This window comes from Antennarius striatus, chromosome 9 (genome assembly GCF_040054535.1).
Source record: "Antennarius striatus isolate MH-2024 chromosome 9, ASM4005453v1, whole genome shotgun sequence".
In the NCBI taxonomy this organism is placed as follows: domain Eukaryota; kingdom Metazoa; phylum Chordata; class Actinopteri; order Lophiiformes; family Antennariidae; genus Antennarius; species Antennarius striatus.
The window spans coordinates 20427384-20448558 of record NC_090784.1 but is presented as its reverse complement, the minus strand read 5'-3'; the positions used below and the strand labels follow the sequence as shown (position 1 = coordinate 20448558).

The window sequence follows — 21175 nt, the reverse complement described above, 5'->3', positions numbered from 1 at the left end:
GCGCATGTGGATCCACTTGCCCCTCAGTCAACCCGACCCCCCATCACTGGCCCCGTAGTTATCATGCCAGCCTGCCCCCCACCCCACCCCCCCTGTGGACCGTTCCTCTCAGTACTGCAGCAACACCGAACTGGCTATAAATCACATTATATTATCACCGCGGCGCGATTCGCCTCGCTCTCTGCCCGCCCAGTACGCGCCTGCGATTGGACGACGCAGCATCTTTGGCCGGCCTCTGCTTGCGGGACATCGGTGCAATCGTAAATCCCTCCTCCTTCCTAGGGGCCCCGTGATTGGGGAAAGGGGGTCTCCTTGAGCTGTCAATCATGCTCTTTCTGGTGCGCCTCGCAGCCAACGCTGGTCACTGCGACGCGCGGAGTGCGGAGCGACGAGACGCGCTGCATACCAACAGAGACGAACGGGAGCAGGCTAATTACAGCTGAAGTGGCGACTTGCGACCGCTGAGGACGCACACACTCCATCCTGTTCTCTGACCAGAAACATATTTGTGTCAAGTTATTGGACAGTTTCCATTTTTCCCTTTCTTCTGAGGCGATCTCTAGAATATTATATTTTTCTTTCAAAGCAACCCAGAGCGCTACTAAGTGTGTGGAATATTTGTTTTTGGGTTTTTTTTTTTTCTTCTACTCTGCTTGAGAGATTCTTCTTACTCAGAGGGAGATAAACAGCTCTTTGCGCGTCTCTCTCCGGCATCAAAAGGAAAAAGTCTGGCGGACAAGACTGGATGTTTTCATCCCATCACGTGTAGAAGCGTTGGACTATTGCTGTCGACAGTCATCCACTGAGTCCTCACAGGTCCCCGCCACGACATCGTGAGGGAGGAATACCGAGGCTTAAAAAGAAGAAGAAAAAACAACAACAACAACAATCTGAAAATCCATCAGAACTCCATCATGGGCTGCCCCCTCTTGTGGAAAGCGTTGGCTGGTTTCATCCTGGTTCTGCTCTCGAAAGGTAAGTTGTGACAGGCTCCTCCAGCGCTGCGCTGCTGCTGCCTGCGCCTCTCTATCTTCGCCTTTCATTTTCTGAAACCGCTCATGGAGGTGAATACTAATGACGGGGAGCGGGGGGGGGGGTTTACCTGAATCACGCGTGTCTTGTCGTGCCACTGCGATTAGTAGTTGTTGTTTTTTTTATTTATTTATTTTATTCTTTCCTATTTTGCTTGACACAGACACATACAGATGCAGAGAAAGGGATGCTTTATGCGCGCTTGTGCGTTTTACGCGTGCGTGAGAACGCAGCGCAGGTTCATCTCCGAGCCAAGCTTCAGTCTTCAGCAACGAGTGATGCATGTTAAGATGTTTACTATGGTGGTGGTGGTGGTGGGGAGGGAGGGTGGAGGGGGGAAAAAAGAAAAAAAAGAAGAAGACTCTCATCCTCAGTCGTCGGTGAAGATTCCCTTACGTGACATGAATGGTCTGGTGTCCCACGCACATGACGCACCACCGGCGCGCAGAGGGAGGGTGGGTTGGAGGGGATGGAGGAGGAGGAGGAGGAGGAGGAGGAGGAGGAGGAGGGGCGCGCATTTAACTTTAGTACGTGTGGAGGCAATGCAGAGAGAGTGAAACGGTGTTTTTGTAGTGTCTTCAAACCCAAGGTCGGCTCCACAAAGCGCCCGTTCTTCATTCATGTGTTCAAAAAAACACAACAAAAACACACAGTTAAACCCTTTTCACGGACTTGAGATAACTTACAGCACCGGAAGGTTGAGGTGACATTTAATCTGCTTACTTATGAATAACACAGACAGTGTTGTTGTTGCCCACAGGTCCCGCTGACCAACCAGGGACTATTTAAAAACCCTCCTGCATTTTACACCATCCGATCCCCCACAAAGCTCCCGCATGAGTTGCGCGCAATGATTCGCCCATCCAGTATTGACACACACACACACACACACACACACACACACACACACACACACACACACACACACACACACACACACACACACACACACACACACACACACACACACACACACACACCTGGCTCAATTAGTCCTGCCTTCATCCTGTGGGAAATCAGTATATAAATAAATTACTCCAGCCCAATAATAACAGTAATTGATGTGTCAGTGCAATAAGATGTGAGGTTAACAACTTGCAGATGCAGACGGGGCCACTGCCTCCTGCTCTTGAGTCACTCGGTGGGCGGGAGAGCCCAGCCGGTCACGGATGGCTCGCCACAGCAAGCCCGTGGCCTCACCGGGGACAGAACAGACGGACAGCCCCGCAGGATGCGTGCAGCACACAATCACAACAAGCTTAATGCTACACAAACCCGTCCTCAGCCTTGATTGTGCACCCTCTGACACTTTGACCTATGTGGCTCTTTGGTGACGCGAAGATGCGACCATTCCCGTCAGCCACAGTTGGAGGAATGATTGGATATTGATGTGCAGTGCACATTGCAGCAATTGCAGATGGATCCTGCCTGCCACTCTCTCTGGTCCACAGCACGTCTTTTAAAGGTACAAAGCATGCATTATAAAGGAAGAACATGACTGTTAAAAGGCTGTGGTCCACTGCTTGGTAAATCCTGCATCTGCGGAATAGCACTTTTTGTTTTATCCCCTGAAAGTCGGGGAAAAAGCAGTATTTGAACGCTTAAATGCCTCTGACATTGTTTAATAGATTGTGTGTGAGTTTTCATTGTCAGGTTAATAATGTATAAGGCCTAATGAGCGTCCAGTATTTTACTCATGTGAAGAGATTTATTTCTCTTGACAGATTATTGCTCATTTAGCGACTTCACAGTGTGCACAGCACATATTTATTTAGATGGAAAAAACCATTTTATCTTTCATCCCCATAGAAACAGATCGTAAAATGCATTTCAGATTTGTTCAATGGCGTGCCAACAAGGTTTTCAACAAAGAAAAAATGGATCTATGCTACAAAACACAAGGCCATTCAAAGGTTTCCCACCGGCTTGGCATGTGAATCAACAAACCACTCCATGGGTGTGATGGGCCAGCTCCTGGCATGTCATCCTGCCTCTCTCTTCCTCAGACATTTTCCCTTTTTTGTTCCACTTAAAATGTCTTAGAAGCTCAACTCTAGAAAGGCAGGCGGTCAAGCAAAGACCGGTACCCGCAGTAAAACGTCTACAAATATCTGGAACGGATGCTGAGTGTGATTAATCAAAACCTGTTCCATCCTTTACACCAGACAGGGGTGAGGCTTTGCTGATTTCCTGATGATGAAACAATAAGGCTGTGAATGTTTCCTCTCTCACTCTCTCTCTCTCTGACACACACACACACACGCACACGCACACACACACACACACACACACACACACACACACACACACACACACACACACACACACACACACACACAGAACTCCACACAAAATTAAACAATTTACCCTCTGCTCAATGGATTTCTGTTGTGGCAGAAACAAGCAAGATCTGATAATGAGAATAATGCTGTCATTGATTTAGTGAAAAGTGAAGATGACAAGAGGAATTGCTTCTGCTGGCGGTGATACATGAGGTCACAGCGGACGACGTTTAAGGTTATATGACGCAGGATATTTTTACCACGCATTTTGACACCAAAGAAACTGAAATCTGCCTTACAGATATCCATTAATATAACTATTGGATAAAAAGCTCAACTGTATGACCCATTTGTGTTTAATGGTCAATTAGTGCATTGTATGGATCTCCAACATGTGCTCTGCTGTGATGTATCAGGAAGGAACAGAGGCTGGAAACAGGTGGCGTCGCTTTGCATCCACCCATCCCTCTTGTCTCAGCAACATATGGGGGCCAAGTGGGGTCAATGCGCATCGCACATGTTAGCATGTAGCCACCGTTCTTCCCTGCCTCCTCATATACACACATGTACAAACACACACACACACACACACACATACTCACGATTGTACACACTCGACTGGATCACCAGTCTTGGCTTGAGGATGAGGCAAAAGGAAGATGCCAGCATCAACAGATGCCTTGCGCTCCTACTCTGGAGGGGCCTCTGCTTTTTCTCCCTCCCTTTGAAATCTGTGGGTCCTGTGTGCTGTTGTTCTCCATGTTTGACTTAGAAATGCTCTGCCATTTTGGCAGGGTGTATTAGTCTGCTAGAGGTGGATTCAGAGGGGCTAAAGCCCCTGGGACGTTGGCTGGAGGTTTTAAAAGGCTCGGCGTGAGGACTGTGGTCCGGATGTCATCCCTCTGCGCTCCACCTCGTCATATCTCTTTGCTACTCTCTGGTGGTCAGTGTCGTTGTGAATGCAAGATCTTATACTGGGTTTATTCCTCACACATACTGGAGACGGTGCAAAAGATGGAGAAGCAGCCTGACTCCAGCTGCGACTGGCAGACAGGTGACGCCTTAATGCATGGATGGGCGTAGCGATGCAGAAAGTGTTGCTATGGTAATGAAGTCAGGAAGTCAGAACTATCTTGTTAGTTTCGTCGAAGCAGAAACATTTGAAAATATTCCAAAAAACCCCATTAAACAGCACTCATAGCACCACTTATGGCTTCAGTGTCGCAAAGTCAGCTGCTAAAACATCCTCATATGCAGATGATGTTTTGCTGTTTGTATAGAGACAAATTATTCTTCCTGCTATTCTTTAAAAAAAATAAATTTGTCTGGTTACAGGACTGCTTGAGGTGATTCCCATTGGGTTAAAAGACCTTCCTTTCATATATTTACTATATAACATTCATGTCAGGAATTCATCTTTCGAGGGCTCAAGACTGTCATTGACTTTTCGGTTTTTCAAAACTACAGGCTAATATTTAATTTCTGAGATGACTCCCTCTTTTGTTGATTCTCTGACCAACATAGATCAAATAATATTTCAGCTACTATAACTTTTCAAGGGTTCTTTTCCAAATCCTTAAAGTTATCCCTGAAGTTCTGCTATCCTCCCTTTTGACATTATAAAATCTGTCGACGTAAAGAACCTCATCTCTGCTAATCTTTGCTGGCTGACGGGTTTGCTTTAATTGACTTTTGTCTCTATCACTGGGCTCCAATATCAGAACAATTTTGCACGAGGTTGGATAACCCAGCTAAACTCCTTCATTGGCTGCAACAGCAGTGGCCAATATAAAGTTTGGGTGCAGGAATCCGGTCTCCAGTGGCCCTAGATAAATCTGTTTACAATGTATGTGTTATTATTCATGTCATGACCAGAAGCTGGAAGCAAATTAAGATGAACTTCCTATTAGTTTTTTTTTTCTTGCACCTTATAGCAGAGAAATGTTCATTCTCACCAGCCTGGCTTGATAATAGATTCTTGAAGTGGAGAGACTTGGGCATTCGCTCAATTGGTGACCTTTAGCAGAGTGGAGTCTTTGCCAAGAAATGTATGAACTCACGCAGAGGTTTTTTTTCTTTCTTTTTTCTTTCAGGGTTCTGCAAAGAAGAAAAAAAAATCTTATTTTGAAGGTGCTTCAAGCTTAGTTCTGGATAGTTGGCTTCTTCAAAAATGTGAGTCCAGGTAGAAAGGGTGTCACCATTTTTAAAAAAATAAATCATTACAATTGACCTATGACAGCAATCAACACGCCAAATGAGCCGGGTATGCAGATCTCTGATTAGATCTCAGTAGAAAGCCTTCAAGAGATTAATGATTGCTTCATCAAATGGGAGTTTCCATTCAGTTCATCCATACACACTTCCAAAGCTAAGCTTCACTACATGTTTCCAGACACTTCCTGCATTTGTCTGTTCTATGACAAGAATGTCTTCATTCTGTTTTACTGCACTGGGAATGTTAAATCCCTTCTGCTGAGATCCGGCAGATCTGTTGACTTACTACTGTTACTACTTTTCAGCATTTGATTTCTCTCTACCACGTCTTTTATGGTCTTACACCTTGTCCTTCCCAAAGAAAGGAGGGAGGTGTCATTTTTTACTTCTGTCTGTCTATTTATATTGGATTTATGTCGGATTCCCTTTTTCCTTTTCATTTCCAGTGAAAATGTAGATTTATTTTTTTCATGTCCTACATTTGATATCCTGCGTTGTCCTTCATTCAAACGCACTCAACACGCCGCTCTTTGTGGAATGAGCCAAACAAAGTGAGGTTACAAGGTTTTGTTTGTTTTTGTGTTGGTACAGATGTGCAGACGCTTGCAATGATATCCCTCTCCAAACCCAACACCACGACCTTTTTTTTTTTTTTTTAACCTTTCCTTTCCGACAGGAACAAAAACTCCTGACTGTCTGAAATTGTTCAAATAAGAAAAAAACGAGGAATTGCACACATTTAGGGAGGCGGCAAAACACATGTAAATTTACTGGATTCCGTCCATTTATGTTTGAAATTCAGACAGACTATATTCCTCATAAAACATGTAAGGCACAGACAGACAGACGGATAAATGTCTCATCCAACCCAACACACTGGTGACTCAAACAGGAAGTCAGATTCCATCTGCCCACGTTGCATTGCTAATTCCATCAACGGTACTAATTGCGGAAAATGAGTTCATGTAAGTTTCAAAGGAACAGCAGCCTGAGACGCACAAAAACACAGCAGGTTCAGGGTCAAGACGGAGCAGCTCAGGTGCAAGCTGGGTAATCTTTTCCACCCCTCTTCCTTCTCGTCCCGAGGAGATTACACCTGTTGGGATGATGATGATGATGTCCAACCTGGTCGCCTTGAGAAAGGGTCGCCTTGAGGTTCACTGCCCTTCATCCAATCCTTACGCTTCTTCCTCTGATGCGTGTTTGTTGCCTTGACATTTGAACTTTTCTGTGTCAGAAAAAAAACTTCCATTAGTTCTTGTGCTTTTCCTCAATATTTTTACGAGCCGCTCGATGCTATCTATTACTAGGAGGAGTTTCTCTTCCTGTGTTTCATTGGCTGTGTTATTTATTGGTGAAACCATCATCTGGGTCAAAGATGTCCAATTGGAGTCTTTACCACCAAACTAATGGAGAATGCTTCACCTGTTTCACATGTTACCTGTGACGGTACGAAAATCACAAGAACACAGAGAGCTGTTGAGATAAATTCATCGCTCTGCCCTCTCTTGGTGTGTTTTTGCAGCATTTCCAATTACCGGTTAGACAGAGAGGAATAACCTCTGAGCTGCTGACCCCGGTGACCTGTCAAGCTGGAGCTGAATGCCGCGTCTCGTAGCGTTAGCAGGATATCTGACCGGAGCGGCGACGGAGAGGTCACAGGTTCAAATCCTACGAGGACGCTTAGAGAGAAGGAGGGTGGAACACACACTGGAGATTTCTTCTGTTGGTTCTGATAAACACTTCTCTGGGCCTCACATATTGGTTCGGAAGGGGTCAGGAATTACACGTATGTTGTGTCAAGGTTGTAAATAATAGTTGGAGCCAAATCTGTTTGCAATATATGGAGTCTAACGTGGGAATAAAACAACCCGAGGACAGGTAGTAACACCGCGATTAATTACTGTAGTAATAGGCGTTGTGACAGCCTCCCCCCACCCCCCCTGTGTGGTGGCCCCAGCTACCAGACCCGTGTGGGTCCAGGTGTGGATATGAACATTAGCTGTGAGTTCTCAATGCGACAAATGAAAGAGGGCCATGTTTTATTTAGTGCAGATCATTGAAGAGGGAGCGGAGAGGCTGTCGAGGCAGGTGTAAGTGGTGCTGACACACACACACACACACACACACACACACACACACACACACACACACACACACACACACACCTACACACTCTCACAGAGAAATGAATGTATGCATTTATACTTGTGGAGTAGCTCCTTTACTTTTTTTTACCACTGGAAAGATGGATTTGATCATTTCTCCCACTAATGATATAAATGGATGGACGGATGGATGGATGGATGGATGGATGGATGGATGGATGGATGGATGGACGGATGGATGGATGGATGGATGGATGGATGGATGGATGGACGGATGGATGGATGGATGGATGGACGGATGGATGGATGGATGGATGGATGGACAGATGGATGGACGGATGGATGGATGGATGGATGGATGGATGGATGGATGGATGGATGGATGGATGGATGGACGGATGGATGGATGGATGGATGGATGGATAGGTAAATAGATAAATTCACCATCTCAGAGCATATTTTTCTTCCTTTCCTCTTTGCTTTCTAGCATTAAGTCCACTCTGCAGATTGAACCATCTGTTAGAAAGGGTGGTGGTGGTGGTGGTGGTGGGGGGGGGGTGTTTCCTTGATGTACAGATGTTACACATTTATGAAGAATGAGTGCTGTCTGAGGGTGGAAGGAGAACGCTGTGTGATTCGCTTCCATCTCTTCCTCCGCCTTCTCGTCCTTTTTTGTGCCGAGGAGTTGGCATCACTGGGAACACATTCAGATTAGTGCAGGCGACTCATCCCTGGGGGAGACGGGAGGGACGAAGGGGTCCCGCTTTCCTCCCTGTCCCCATTACCGTGGCGTTCGTCGGTGTAATCCATTTCATCCAGCGCTAAAAACTGTTTGCATTGTAATTTTCTTGTGACATTGTTGCCATGACGACGATTACTTCCATAGCCCGCGGTTGTGTACAATTTCCTTTTGCGCTGATGTAAAAAAAAAACCAAAAACCCCAAAAAACCCCAAGAAGCTCACCTTTGTGTTTCCTGTCAACCAGCCCCCCCTGCGGCTGACGGCGGCATCAGAACACACTCATGAACAATCCACCCGTCTCACTCCTCCATCCGGCGCCGCCTCAGCTGATGCTGCTGTTCAACTGTTGCCCCCTGAACCCACCCACACACACACACACACACACACACACACACACAAACACACACACACATACACACACAAACACACACACACCTTTCATTCTGTTTACACAGGTAAAAAAAACAACTACCAGGTGCAACAAATGCTAAATAATGGTTTCATGTTGTAGATTTCCAGGCCCCCGTCGTCGCCGTTGTCGCCGCCGCCGCCGCCTCTGACATCTCATGCCGCTGGAGGTGTTTCGTGGGTCGACGCTGAGGGAAACGGAGGGCAAAAAGGGAAGAGAGGAGAAATAAATAAAAACTGAGGAAAACAGATCAATAAATATTTCAGCGGCTGCAGACTCCTTCTTGAAGCCACGAGAGGCGGGGAGGGAGAGAGGGAGGGATGGCTAAAAAAAAAAAAAGAGTGAGAGAACAGGGGTAATTGTGTTCCAGACACTCATTCATGGTGAGTGAGAGAGATGGAGGGTGAAAAGGGAGAGAGGGAGATAATTGTATCCCAGAACTTAATAGACAGAGAGAGGCGGCATGAGTGAGGGGTGTAGAGCAGACACAGGGTGTGCTAATGAGCACCACATACCAATATTGTCTCCTATGGGAACACACACACACACACACACACACACACACACACACACACACACACAAAAAGGCGTACAAGAGGCTGGGTCCGCTGGACTTGGCAGTGCATAATAGTGACTGTAAGGATATCTCTCATCCTGACTTTCATATAATTCTAATTCCTGGCAGGAGTTGGCAACAGACCGCGTGGGTGTGTTGTTTGTGCAGCAAGCGGTTCTAAATGATAATGAGCCGGTCAGCATGCTGAGAAGGCCAACGTGTTGCTTCCAAATCAAGAGAGCGGGGGTCTGTCATTAACGGATATTTTCTCACATTTGGTGGAAATTTTCATACACACACACACACACACACACACACACATACACACCAAAAATAAAATTAAAAAAAAAGAAAGAAAAGCATTCAAGCATGACTTGTATGTACGTTTAACGCGGAAAATGAGAAGTGACAGGTGGAGAAGCTTGAAGGTGGACAAGCTGAAGAGATGGAGGAGTAAAAAAAAAAAAAAAGATTGAGACAGATGGCGTGAGGGTAAAAAAGGGAGTGTTGGGGGGGGGGGAGAAGGATTTAAAAAATGCTGCAACAGATAGCGATGGAGATGGATTGATTTCACAGGCAGATGACTAGGTGGAATAATTATTGCAGGTTTATTCTGCAAATGGATACAAAAAAAAAAAAAAAGCGGGGTGCTTGGGTGGTATCGCTATGATTGGGGAGTAGTACAATTGTTTCGGGGTCAGTCGTCGTGTGATATTTGCTGCTGCTGCTAACGTGATATGCCACTGGTTAGGGAGTCGTTCCAGCGAAGCAGAACACCTCTAATTAGGCACTCATGCAGTGTGCCCACATCATAACAAGTGGTTTGGAGTTTGTCAAAAAATCCACAGGTTACATAAAATATATTTAGAGACTCATTAAAATTGTCGGCATACACTGGATGAATACTCAGATTGCTGGATGGGACCATGCTGATGCCTGACTGATTGGTACAGTTGTAACCCTTGCACTAAGGGCCTTTCTCCTGTGATTAGGGCCCAGGATGGGGGAGGGGCAGGGGGCCCTGGCACCTGATATCTTATGATAAAACGTCCGCATTAGCACAGCATCCCTGACAGTAAGGAGAATTTTGCCTGTGACGTCCCATTAATGGACTTACCGGAAGATGTTCCACAGATGTCTTAAAATATTTCCATCCTCCTCATCATGAGAATCCTGGATGGTGTGAAAATTTAAAAAAAATAAAATAAAATTGCATCACCCATCCTGAAACAAGAGATCACGGGAATCTTTTTTTGGACTGAAATATCAAATTTGTGCAGCCCCTTGCGGTAATTGGGATGTTAGGTGAGATCTCATCAAACACTTGTACCGCAATAGAGCATTAATTGGGTTTGGGAGAAGACACCGCTGTGTTATTGTATTAGGATATTTCAGCAATTAGATGAGTGGATAACACTGAAAGCCAAGCTTGAGCTGCTCTTCTCGGTTTTTGTAATGAATTCAGTGAAATTCCATTAGCGTTTGGACCTTGGTGGGGGCAGTTGCGAGCACGTTATTCCACTCAGTCATTATTTAAGACATCTCCGGGGGTATGGTGCGCCATTGGATTCGTGCTCCAATCACATTTCATTCATTTCTTCATCATGGGATGTGGGTGCATGGTGTTATCTAATTTGTTTTATAATATAATTCCTGAGACTCCGGTGTGATTTTTAAATACTGATCAGAAATATTTGTCTTTATGCATTTTGAAGCTGTGGGTCGTTTAAAAGACACATGTGGAGTCCTTTTTTCCCCCCGCTATCCAAACTGTTAGAGCATTGCTAAACACGATGTTGGTAATTTGGTCAAATATTTCCCAATAAAATGCGTATTATTCCTGATATCCAATTAAAGTTCCTCTTCTTACTGAGCTCTTATTCAATCTTATTTACGGCAGCTATTGCGACGCTTGAGCACATGTAAATGTTTCACTAACATTTATTGCCAGCCCACATTACCTTTTCATCCAAAGTGCTGCGGCCTAATGTTAAGGCTTGATATACTGATCAAACACATCGCTGGAGCTGCCAGATAGATTTACTACGATAAAGCAAAAACAGCAAGAAGATCACATTCACTCCTCATGGCGGGGTCACAGACTTTATCGACGTGACCTTTCTCTGACTAGCGGACCTCCAATTTCATTAAGAAATAATGGAGGTGTCTGAAAAGGGCAATTAAGTTGCTTAATGTTGGGCAGAAGTACTCTTCCACAAAATATTTCTGCTGACAAGTCACTATCCGCTCCTGATAACAACTGCTGCACTTTTAGACACGATGGGAACTATTGGAAATAAAATCTATTTTATTTATTTTGTGCCAAATCACAGCAAAAGTTTTCATGTGGCACTTTCCCAAAGAGCATCTAGACTGTACACTTTTACAGAGACCCAACAATTCCTCCGTGAGCAAGCAGCTCTCAGAGAGGAATAATTGCCTTTTAAATCAGAAATCTCAGAGCACACACCCCCAGTTTGAAAATAAACAACAAAAAACTTTTGTTGTTTTTCTCATATTGATTGGATAAAAAGACACGGTGCGATAAGGATGCCTTTAAATCGTGCCGTAAAATGAAACTGATAATCTGAGCGATGGTGTGAAGTGAGGCCACTCATATGGGAAATGTGTAAAACTTTTGAGGTATAAATTCTGCAGTTTTGCAAATCCGAAAAACAAATCAATGTGATGTCAGAACAAGAAGATTTAAATCATGTGATATCTGTACTAAAGAAGATAAACAACCCAATTCAGCAAGTGCTATTATTCTTCATGTCGGCTGTTTTATCATAAATACCTGCTTTATCAAATGTGAGCTACTTTTGTTGGTTATTTTTCCTTGGACGGCTGTAATCACAATTGATCTGTGTACTGCAGGGAGGCAGCTAAATCAGAAATGACAAATGTGGGCCAGATAGTGCAGGTGTTTTCTCAATCAGGCCGACATAATTGATCTTCTCTTGAATTCATCATGATCAAGTCTTATTGACAAGAGACCTCAGCTTGTTTTTGCTTTTCTTTTTGTTTTTGGATGGGAAGGAGAAAACAAAAGATAGAAGCTCATCGATTTGCAGTGCAGGAAAAGTGTCAACCCGGAAAAAAAAGAAGAAGTTACGTTTCAATTCAGAAAGCATTAATAGATCGAAAAATGTTGGAAGGAATTTTTTTCTGGTCCTATTGATTCTCCCTTTAATTACATTTTATTTTGTATCAGTCTATTTTTTGTGTGGTGAATACATTTGAAGAACTAAGAAGCGCGAGAGTTGCCTTGAGGCTCAATTATTCCAGGCAGTTAAAACAATGATGTCACATGTGTAAATTATTGCATTTGATTTAATATGTTTCATCTCTGAAAATTGGATTGAAGTGTTGAAAATGATGCACTTAAGCAAATATGTTTGATATCACACACTGAATAAGAGACAATTCAGTCACCATTTAATGCCTCATTTCTCCTCCTTTCATCACGGGGAGGTTTTCATACTCCAATATATATAGATGTCCGTTGTCAGCACTTTGACAGTGCAGTTTTGATGTAGGCCGGTGATATTTTCTTAAAGCTGGGGACTTCTAAATGAAAAGAGATTTTCTTTTTATACAAGTGTGCACTGCGGGGCTGAAAGCTACGTTGTCAAGCCATAAAGACTGAATGGCTTTGAAATTCTGTCTCTATGAAAGTGGAACATTACAACTCAGAGGACAGCAATTACACAGCCAAAAAGTAGAAGCGGTAGAGCGGCATTACAGTACAGTTGCATTTATTATAGTACAAACCCAGTCAGTTCATTTTCAATAAGTTATGCTTTCATCCCTTGGGACCCCCCCGGGGCTTTCCGGCGCTGCACCCTCACACGTTGCCACTTCCTGCACTTTAAGGCCAACTGTTTTCTCTTTTCTGGGGCATAACATACAGTTATGGACATGGAACTTTGTGTGCGGGCCCCGATCACCTGGGGGACACCACATCTTTTTTGGTAAGCTGTAATAAAAGCTGTGCCTCCATTGCTTTGCTGCCCCCTCTAATGCACTCGCTCTGTGCAGACGGTTTAATGGGAATGTGTGCAAATATTAATAACTTCATGAGTGCCATGCTCATGAAACGTTGACTTCTTCCAATAATAAAATGAGTATAAAACATTGGACTGCAGTAGAAAATGGTCAGTATATTCTCCTGACAGAATAAAGTCTCTCTTTTGCAGTGGATAAGACTATTAATTAAAGTAATAATGCTAAAAATACTTCTTTTCCATCTTTAAGTGCCTTGAAATGACAAATGTATGCAAATATTTTAATCTGCATTGATTTCTACTTCTCTGAATTACAGAGAAGACAAAATAATCAGCGCAGAAAAGACTACAAACAATCCAACCATTTTTGTAGTTTAGTCGGTGCCAGTGAACGTGTCTTAAGTTGTGACGTCACGCAGTTTAAAAAAAAATGGCGTTTTCTTTTACTCATTCGTAATCAAGTTATTGATTAGTGCAGTTCGAGTGACCGGGAACAGTGAGTAATTATTTGACGTGATATTTTTTGCGTTTATATTATATTGTTTCTGTTTGTGTTAGCATTTAGGCTAGTTTCACGTGTTGATCAATCGTCCTGTCTGTGGAGCACAGCAGCGTGTCCATTTTGTTCCTGTTCCTTTTGATCGTCAGTGTTTTTGTTTAGACACTTGTTTCCTGTTCGTCGCGTTGTTTGATGTTTTTTTTTTTGTTATTTTTCTCAAGCGAAATATTTATAGTGTTCAGTTCCCGTTTAGTGTTCTGGTTTGAAAACTCCGTCGGCGGAAGTAGCGTAAGTGTGTTGATTTTCACAATAAAAGCATCCCGCTGTTTCAGCACTAGAAAGAATGTAACGGGACCCGCGGAAACCGGAAGTGCTTTTGAACATGAGTAACTTTACAGTATTATTATTATTATACTCGAGGATCCCATTTTGTGGTCATTTATATTTAATATTCTGCTTTGTTTCTCTTGCTAGAACCACCATTTTGAATAATTCCATATGGCAAAATATGCAATACTGTAGTAGCATCAGGTATTGATGAGAATTTTACATTTTGACAGTAATTAATTACATTTATTTTACCCCTGCAAAAGAATACATCAACTTGGCATTCTGACTATGTTGACAAAGCAGCTGTAACCCCCCCCCCCCCAAGTATTTCAGGTTTGCTGATCGAATGAATGGATGGAATTTTTCTTAGCTTTTCACTTTTGTCATCCAAGTTTAGTAAAATTTTATTAAAATAAGAAGTAAATGAGATATTTATTGTAAATAAATCTTACAAATTGAAGCATGATCAAGCAGTGAGTAGCACTGTTGCCTTAGAGCAAGAAGGCTCCGGATTCAATTTCTTTCTGTGCAAAGGTTGCTTGTTCTTCCCGTGTCTGCATGGGCTCTCTCCGAGTTCTCAGAAAATATTAACTTCAGCAAAATGGACACACTAAATTGTCCATAATTGTGGATATGAGTGTGAATATTTGTGTACGTGTGGCCCTGCAATGAGCCGGCGTCTCATCCAGGGCGTGTCCTGCCTCTCTGCAATTCCCAGCTGAGATAGGCTCCTGCATAACCTGTGATCCGTATTATGGATAAGCTGCTGAAGACGGGGCGATTACAATCGTCTCGTCTTTCAGAAGATGAATGAATGATAAATCATACAGGAGAAGAAATCCCCTCTGTGGACTGTGTGTGTGTGTGTGTGTGTGTTTGTGTGAGGTTGATCTGGAGCTGGCGGCCGAGGGTGAATAAAGTTTGTGGGTGTTAAGATGCTGCTTGAGCTTTTTATGTTCAAGGAGTCATATTCTGCAGGTCAGACTATCATGGGACTTTTGCTTTTAGGTGCAATAACATAGTGTGGGAAAACGAGCCTCCTCTGCAGAGGCTTGTGCTCTCTGAGCGCTTTCTGGTTATTACTACATTTATTGAAAGAGGCTCTCGCTCCCTTTTTTCCTGCTGTTGTAGTGACACTTTTGTTTTTTTCACATTCCTAATCCACTGTAAGGACTTCTTCTGTTGTCGACTCTGTCATCAGGCCCCCAACTGCATGAAAGCTGCAGTGTTTCTAAGGTGATCCTTAGTTCTGGCTGTCTATTCATGAGTTTTACACAACATCCAGATGGACAACTTTACCAATTCTGAACAAGGAGACAGACTTCAAGTGTATCAAAATCTCTTCTTGCCTTTTAGTTTGTTATGAGTCGCACACAATCTCGCAAGAGTAAGAATACAGAAAAAGAAAGACACAGATCTGGATAGTTTGCAATCTTTTCTGTCTCACCACTTTTACATCTATTCACACTCCTTCAGTTTACTTTCCCAAGAAAATAAAACTGGTAATTTAGTGCAGCTTTGCCTCTTTCAATAGATCTGGAAATATCCCCAAATGTTTTACATCTGTTGGTTTTATTCAACTTTTTTAAATCTGCAAAATGTTGTAGTGTCAGCTCTTCTACACCCAGCATTTTTATCAGTTGCATTTATTTAAAGAGAAATTGCGGCTAAATGATAATGAGCTTTATTAATATTCTTGTTGTCTGTGTAGATCCTCAGTTATCCAGGTCATGGTTATCCAAAGCTGTTTAAATAAATCCACTGGATTTTAAGAATTTTTCCTGAAGAAGTTTCAAGTCTCATCCAAGAGGCTTCTTCAGTTCAGTTCAGAACTGAACTGAACTGAACTTCAAAAAACTCTCTTAGAGTCCAGTGGATTGATTTAAACAGCTTAGGATATTCTTCTTGTGCTCTGGTGTCGACCACGTGAATAAAAAAAGAAACTCTCCAACCCTCCCAAGCCACAGGTTTGATCTTTGATCGCAGAAAATGTAGCTTTGGCTGCATGCAGTTCTTAATGTTGATGGTTTTTGTTGAGTTATTCATGTGCATTGAAAGAGATCCACCGTCTACACTCACCCTAGAACCAAACAGACATTCGATGGTGGTGTTGAACAAAGACTACTATTTCTAACTTTCAAACGGACACACAAGAGCTAAAAAACCTCTGACATTAAGATGACACGGAGCGTCTGCTGGTGAGTGAATCTTGTTTGAAAGAAGGTCAAGAGATGGTGATGCATGTAATTGCTCCTGCATGCCGCCACAAAAGGTACGAAAAAGAACTAGATTAAAGTTGTGTTAATTGTGTGGAACGCAAAGGGTAACGCCACTCAGGGGATGAACTTTGAGCTGCAGGGGAAGAAAGACGAGCAGGATGAAGTTATCAGAGGCAGACGGAGGTGTGTGTCTGACTTGTGTCACGTTTACATCTCCAATTGATGTTGTTTATTGTACATAGCGCCATAAATAAATATGTTAATACCACTGGGGTACGTATTCATCTCTTTTGCTCTGTGGCCTCTATAAAGTATTTTGTTTTGACCACAAACAGCAGAGGAGCCACAGCATAATTAAATGTGACGACTGTAGTGTTGCACTGATATTACCTCATGTTCCCTGGTACGTTCATTTTATTGCCAATATAACCAGCATTCACTCCAGTTTCACCCGATGATGTCAGCCACCTCTGATGGAAGGAGACTTTGTTAGCGAATAAAACACGTCTTAGTACCAATTATATCCAACATGTCAGCCTGTCATTTAAAGGAAAAAAAGACACAAAGAGAATAATCTAGTGTTGGATTTGAGCTGAAAACAAATCATCTCTCATCTTTTGTCAAAAAAATCGGAACGTTTGGTCGTTGCAAATCCTCTGGAGTCGAAAGGGAGGGGCTCTTTCCTGCACAGCAATGGACAAACCAAACTGTGTTGTGGTCCGGAGGCTCCAGAGAGTGGGTGAGTCGAGTTAATGTGACCCCTTGAGCAATCAGTGAGGAGACAAAAATCAAGTCCAACCAAAAAATTCAACACAAACTTGAAATCTGGACCCCAAATGTTTTGTTTCTCCATGGAAATAAATGATTTGAAGGTTAAAAAAAAAAACTTCTAATGATCATCAGATGTCTATGATTTCGCAATAATCCATAATCCAGATGCTCTAGTCTCATCGAACTGTATCTCAAAACACAAGGGAAATGGTTCTCCCCTCTCTAGTTCTCCTTTTTCCTCCCCTCATATCAAACAGACAGCCGCTACTAAAAGATTCATGCATGTGGACTTTGGGTCATTAAAGAATGATCCACGACAAAGCTGTTTTTCACCCTCATAATGAAATCCAATATTCATGAAATGGATTTTTCTCTCTGCTCTTCCATTCGGTCTCGCCGCTGATGTGTGTTTGCTGGCATCTTTTTTAGCCTGTGTTTGCGCAGTCTTGTTAGGCTAGCAAGGGTTAATGGTATCCCAAAGGTGCGCTTTCAGACGCCCCCGTTAATTGCACGGGGTTTGACGGACGACCTTGGCATATATTACCTGTGTAAAGCAATGCAGAGTTAGTGCATATCTGGGCTTTTCTCAGATTGGGGTCAGAGTAGAGACCAGTTAATCAAAGCTTTGTTAGTCTAAGGGAGGTACTCGAGGATACCGAGCTCCCAGTTAGCGTTAAAAAGAGTAGAATTAGATTACATCATGGCAATCTGGAGCATATAGGATGGACTTGGCATTGATATGACAATAATCCCACGTTACTTGCAGGAACCACCCGCAAAAACAAAATTCCGCAATATATAGTGACAAACTATTTATTTTGTTATTTACGGTCATTTAAATGTTCATGGACCCTATTCATGCTGATATTAAACCACCTTCTACCTGTATTACCTTTTCCTACACTCTTATAGACTTTTAAAGTTTCGAAACTCACGGAACGCAGCCCACTTCCGGATGCCGTCGACCAATAGAATGAGTGTACAGTATCACATGATTACCTACTAAAAATCAGCAATGTTGTGAAGCCGTGCTCTTTAATGCGCGAATGTGTGAGGGATTACGAAAACAACTTTTTCCCCATTATTTTTTTTATGCATTCTTAACTAAAGAATCAGTAAAAAATTAAATTAGATGAATTGTGCGGCATTAAAGGTCTAGATAACAATTCTTGGTCTCTAATTATTAGATAGGAATTGGTAGAATTTTTAACATAATTCTAACAGCAGATAGAATTTCTTCTGAATGTGGAATTATTTACCTACATGCCAGCCTTGATGAATGGCGATCACCTCAGCCTCAGGCTACAGGCTGGACAGCTCATCAGTATGGGTGACGGAACCTTCGCTGGCTGAAGGGAAAGATGTTGGACAAGCTTTAAAGCTTTAATTTAATAAAAAAAAATAATCCACGTCTGTTGGTATAAAAACGCCGTGTAGCTCTGATTTATTTTTAAGGATTTGCAGTCATAGTAGATCTAAAATAACGACGAGTGAGTGACACCAGCGTTTGTACCCCAGGGCAGTATTTGTGCTTGAATATTCATGAAGTCATATGTGGGATGGGGGGGGGGAGAGGGGGGATTACGTTTGAAAATGAAAGAAAGCAAAAGGAATTATACGATGCAAAACAACCTTCTTGTTATGCTGAATTATGACAGAATATATAAAATATGGAATGTGTGATTAAAATTGTGCCAACAAAATGCCACTGTAATCTCTGGTATCAGTAGCAGCTTTAATCAAGTCATCTTTTTGGCTTGTGTGCGAGACATTATGCCACGTTTGATCCGCACCACCTTCATTATAATAACCACCAACACTGTTATCATCACCACTGATAATCAGGCAAATCTTTCCTCCCCATCTCCTCGCTGTTATCTCCATCTTTATCACTCTTGTTAATTCCAGCATCGCGCTCGGCTCTCTGCGGCTCGATTGTGTTTTTGTTGTCACAGCAAGTTTGTTTTTCTTTTTACTTTTTTTTTTTTTTTTTTAACCACAATTACATCCACCAGTGAAGCAAAGGAGGTAATCCTTTCTCGCACTGTCTTTGTGTCTTTGATTATATTTCATTGCACTCATTCTTCAGCCTCCCCACACACAAACACACACACACACACACACACACACACACACACACACACACACACACACACACACACACAGATCCACTTCTGGAATTTGCAGCAATCACCACATGTCGATATCTGTCCTTGGTCCATTTTGTCATTCTGTCCATCTGCATCATGTCTGCTCTCGTTTTCCTCTCATTCGTTTTTTCTTCGTTCGCTGAGCGTTCCTTTTTCAACCAGAGTGAAATAAAGTCTGAAAACGGTCACGTGTGTCAGATATGTTCTGAGTTATGTGCAGCTATGACTTATCAATTATTCATGTTTGATGCTTTTTTTAAACCCTGAATATTTTTCAGATTTTTTTTTTTTTTTAACAGATTGGATCAAATTCTCTTTGAAAAGGTTTTTTATAAATGTCTGAAATCTATGCGTTGTTTTTTTGTCATGTGTGTGTGTGTGTGTGTGTGTGTGTGTGTGTGTGTGTGTGTGTGTGTGTGTGTGTGTGACCCATGTGGATCAGTTTACATCTATATGTACTGCTGTGAGATCATTACGTCCAGCTCTGACAAATCCTTCTGTGCCGGTGGGAAACCGGGACATCTGGCTGTCACCGAATTGTATACAATTGGTGAAAATGTGGGAAGGACGTTGACAGGATATATTGATGACCTGTGATTAGAACACATACACACTCATCGGCGACACACTCCACACCCTGTCCTGGGATAAACTGCTGGTTTGGCAAAAAAAATCTCATCCTGGACGCTCTTTTGAAGAAAGTGGTTAAACTCAATTAACCACTGCAGGCGAAAAGCAAACACTTTTTAAATTTTTTTTTACCATCTCTCTTCTTATATTTTGGCCATTTCCTACCGTGTTGGAGCCTGGGCTGTGATTTTACATGCGTGTGCTTGCACATGTGTGTATGTGTGTGCTTATTTTCATCTATGCATATGGATGCATTTGCAAACCTGATGCATTTTCCCCCAGAATCCTTACATTAGAAGTGCGTCTGTGCATGTGTGCATCCGCGCACTGGAGTACTCACATGCGTGTGTGAGCAGCAGGCAATCATGGCTCACACGTGAAAGGTGCATGACTGGAGGAGCACGGGTCATAGATGTTGTGCCTGAGGCGTCTCCAACAGAGATGGGGTTAAAAGGTCAACCCCCGAGTAAGAGTTCCTCTTCGTATAAATCGTGAGTCGACACAGGAAGTGGAATCCTGTGCAGGCTTCGGTACATTGTGCACCCCCTTATCTGGAAGGGGGGGACCTCCACCCACAGGGTACAAACACCTCATTATCTCCTTCATTGTTATGTCTGTTACTGTCGGTGGTTGTCACCGTGACAGAGAGAGAGAGAATTAAGTCATCACACCCACACACATGGCAGCGGGAAGAGGAGTGTCTGATCCAGTAACAAGTGTTTTCTAATTGGTTCTGAGCGATTGATGGACAGCAGCAAGAAGTTTCCATAAATACACTCGGATCAAGCTCCCTCACACACACACACACACACCCCAGAAACACAAGTTAGACAAGTGAATAAATCCGTGTCTGAATAAATTCGGAGACACGGATATGTGTTTTTTCTCCTCTTTTCCTCTGTCTCTTCTGGCCCTGCCTTCTGCTCGATCTTTCAGCCTCAACAGGAAGAGAGAAATTGAATTAAAACCTTGCTATTGATACCTCTTTGCTCGCAGCAGATAAATAAAATGATCAGACTCAGCTGGATGACTCCTGCCCCGGTTTCACCCTCCTCCTTCCATCTCTTCACCTCCAGCTCCTCACCCACCCCCTCTCCTCTTGATTGGAATCTGGAAACCCATTTGCTGTCTTGCTTCAGACCCGACTCCGGCCGTGTCGGGTAGTCGGCGCACGTCCTCCCCCCCAACTCCCTGCCTTGCCCCCCCCCCCTTGATCTCTCCTTCCC

At 43.1% G+C, this 21175-nt stretch overlaps 1 protein-coding gene across 1 annotated transcript in view; it reads left to right on the top strand.

Annotated features, from left to right (window-relative positions):
* The first annotated feature begins 378 nt into the window (after positions 1 to 378).
* iglon5 (IgLON family member 5) overlaps positions 379 to 21175 on the top strand; it is a 95422-nt gene continuing 74625 nt past the window's right edge. The window contains exon 1 of the mRNA XM_068323820.1: positions 379 to 975. Within this exon, the coding sequence (XP_068179921.1) occupies positions 915 to 975 (61 nt within the window). The 5' untranslated portion in view covers positions 379 to 914. The remainder of the gene's footprint in view (positions 976 to 21175) is intronic.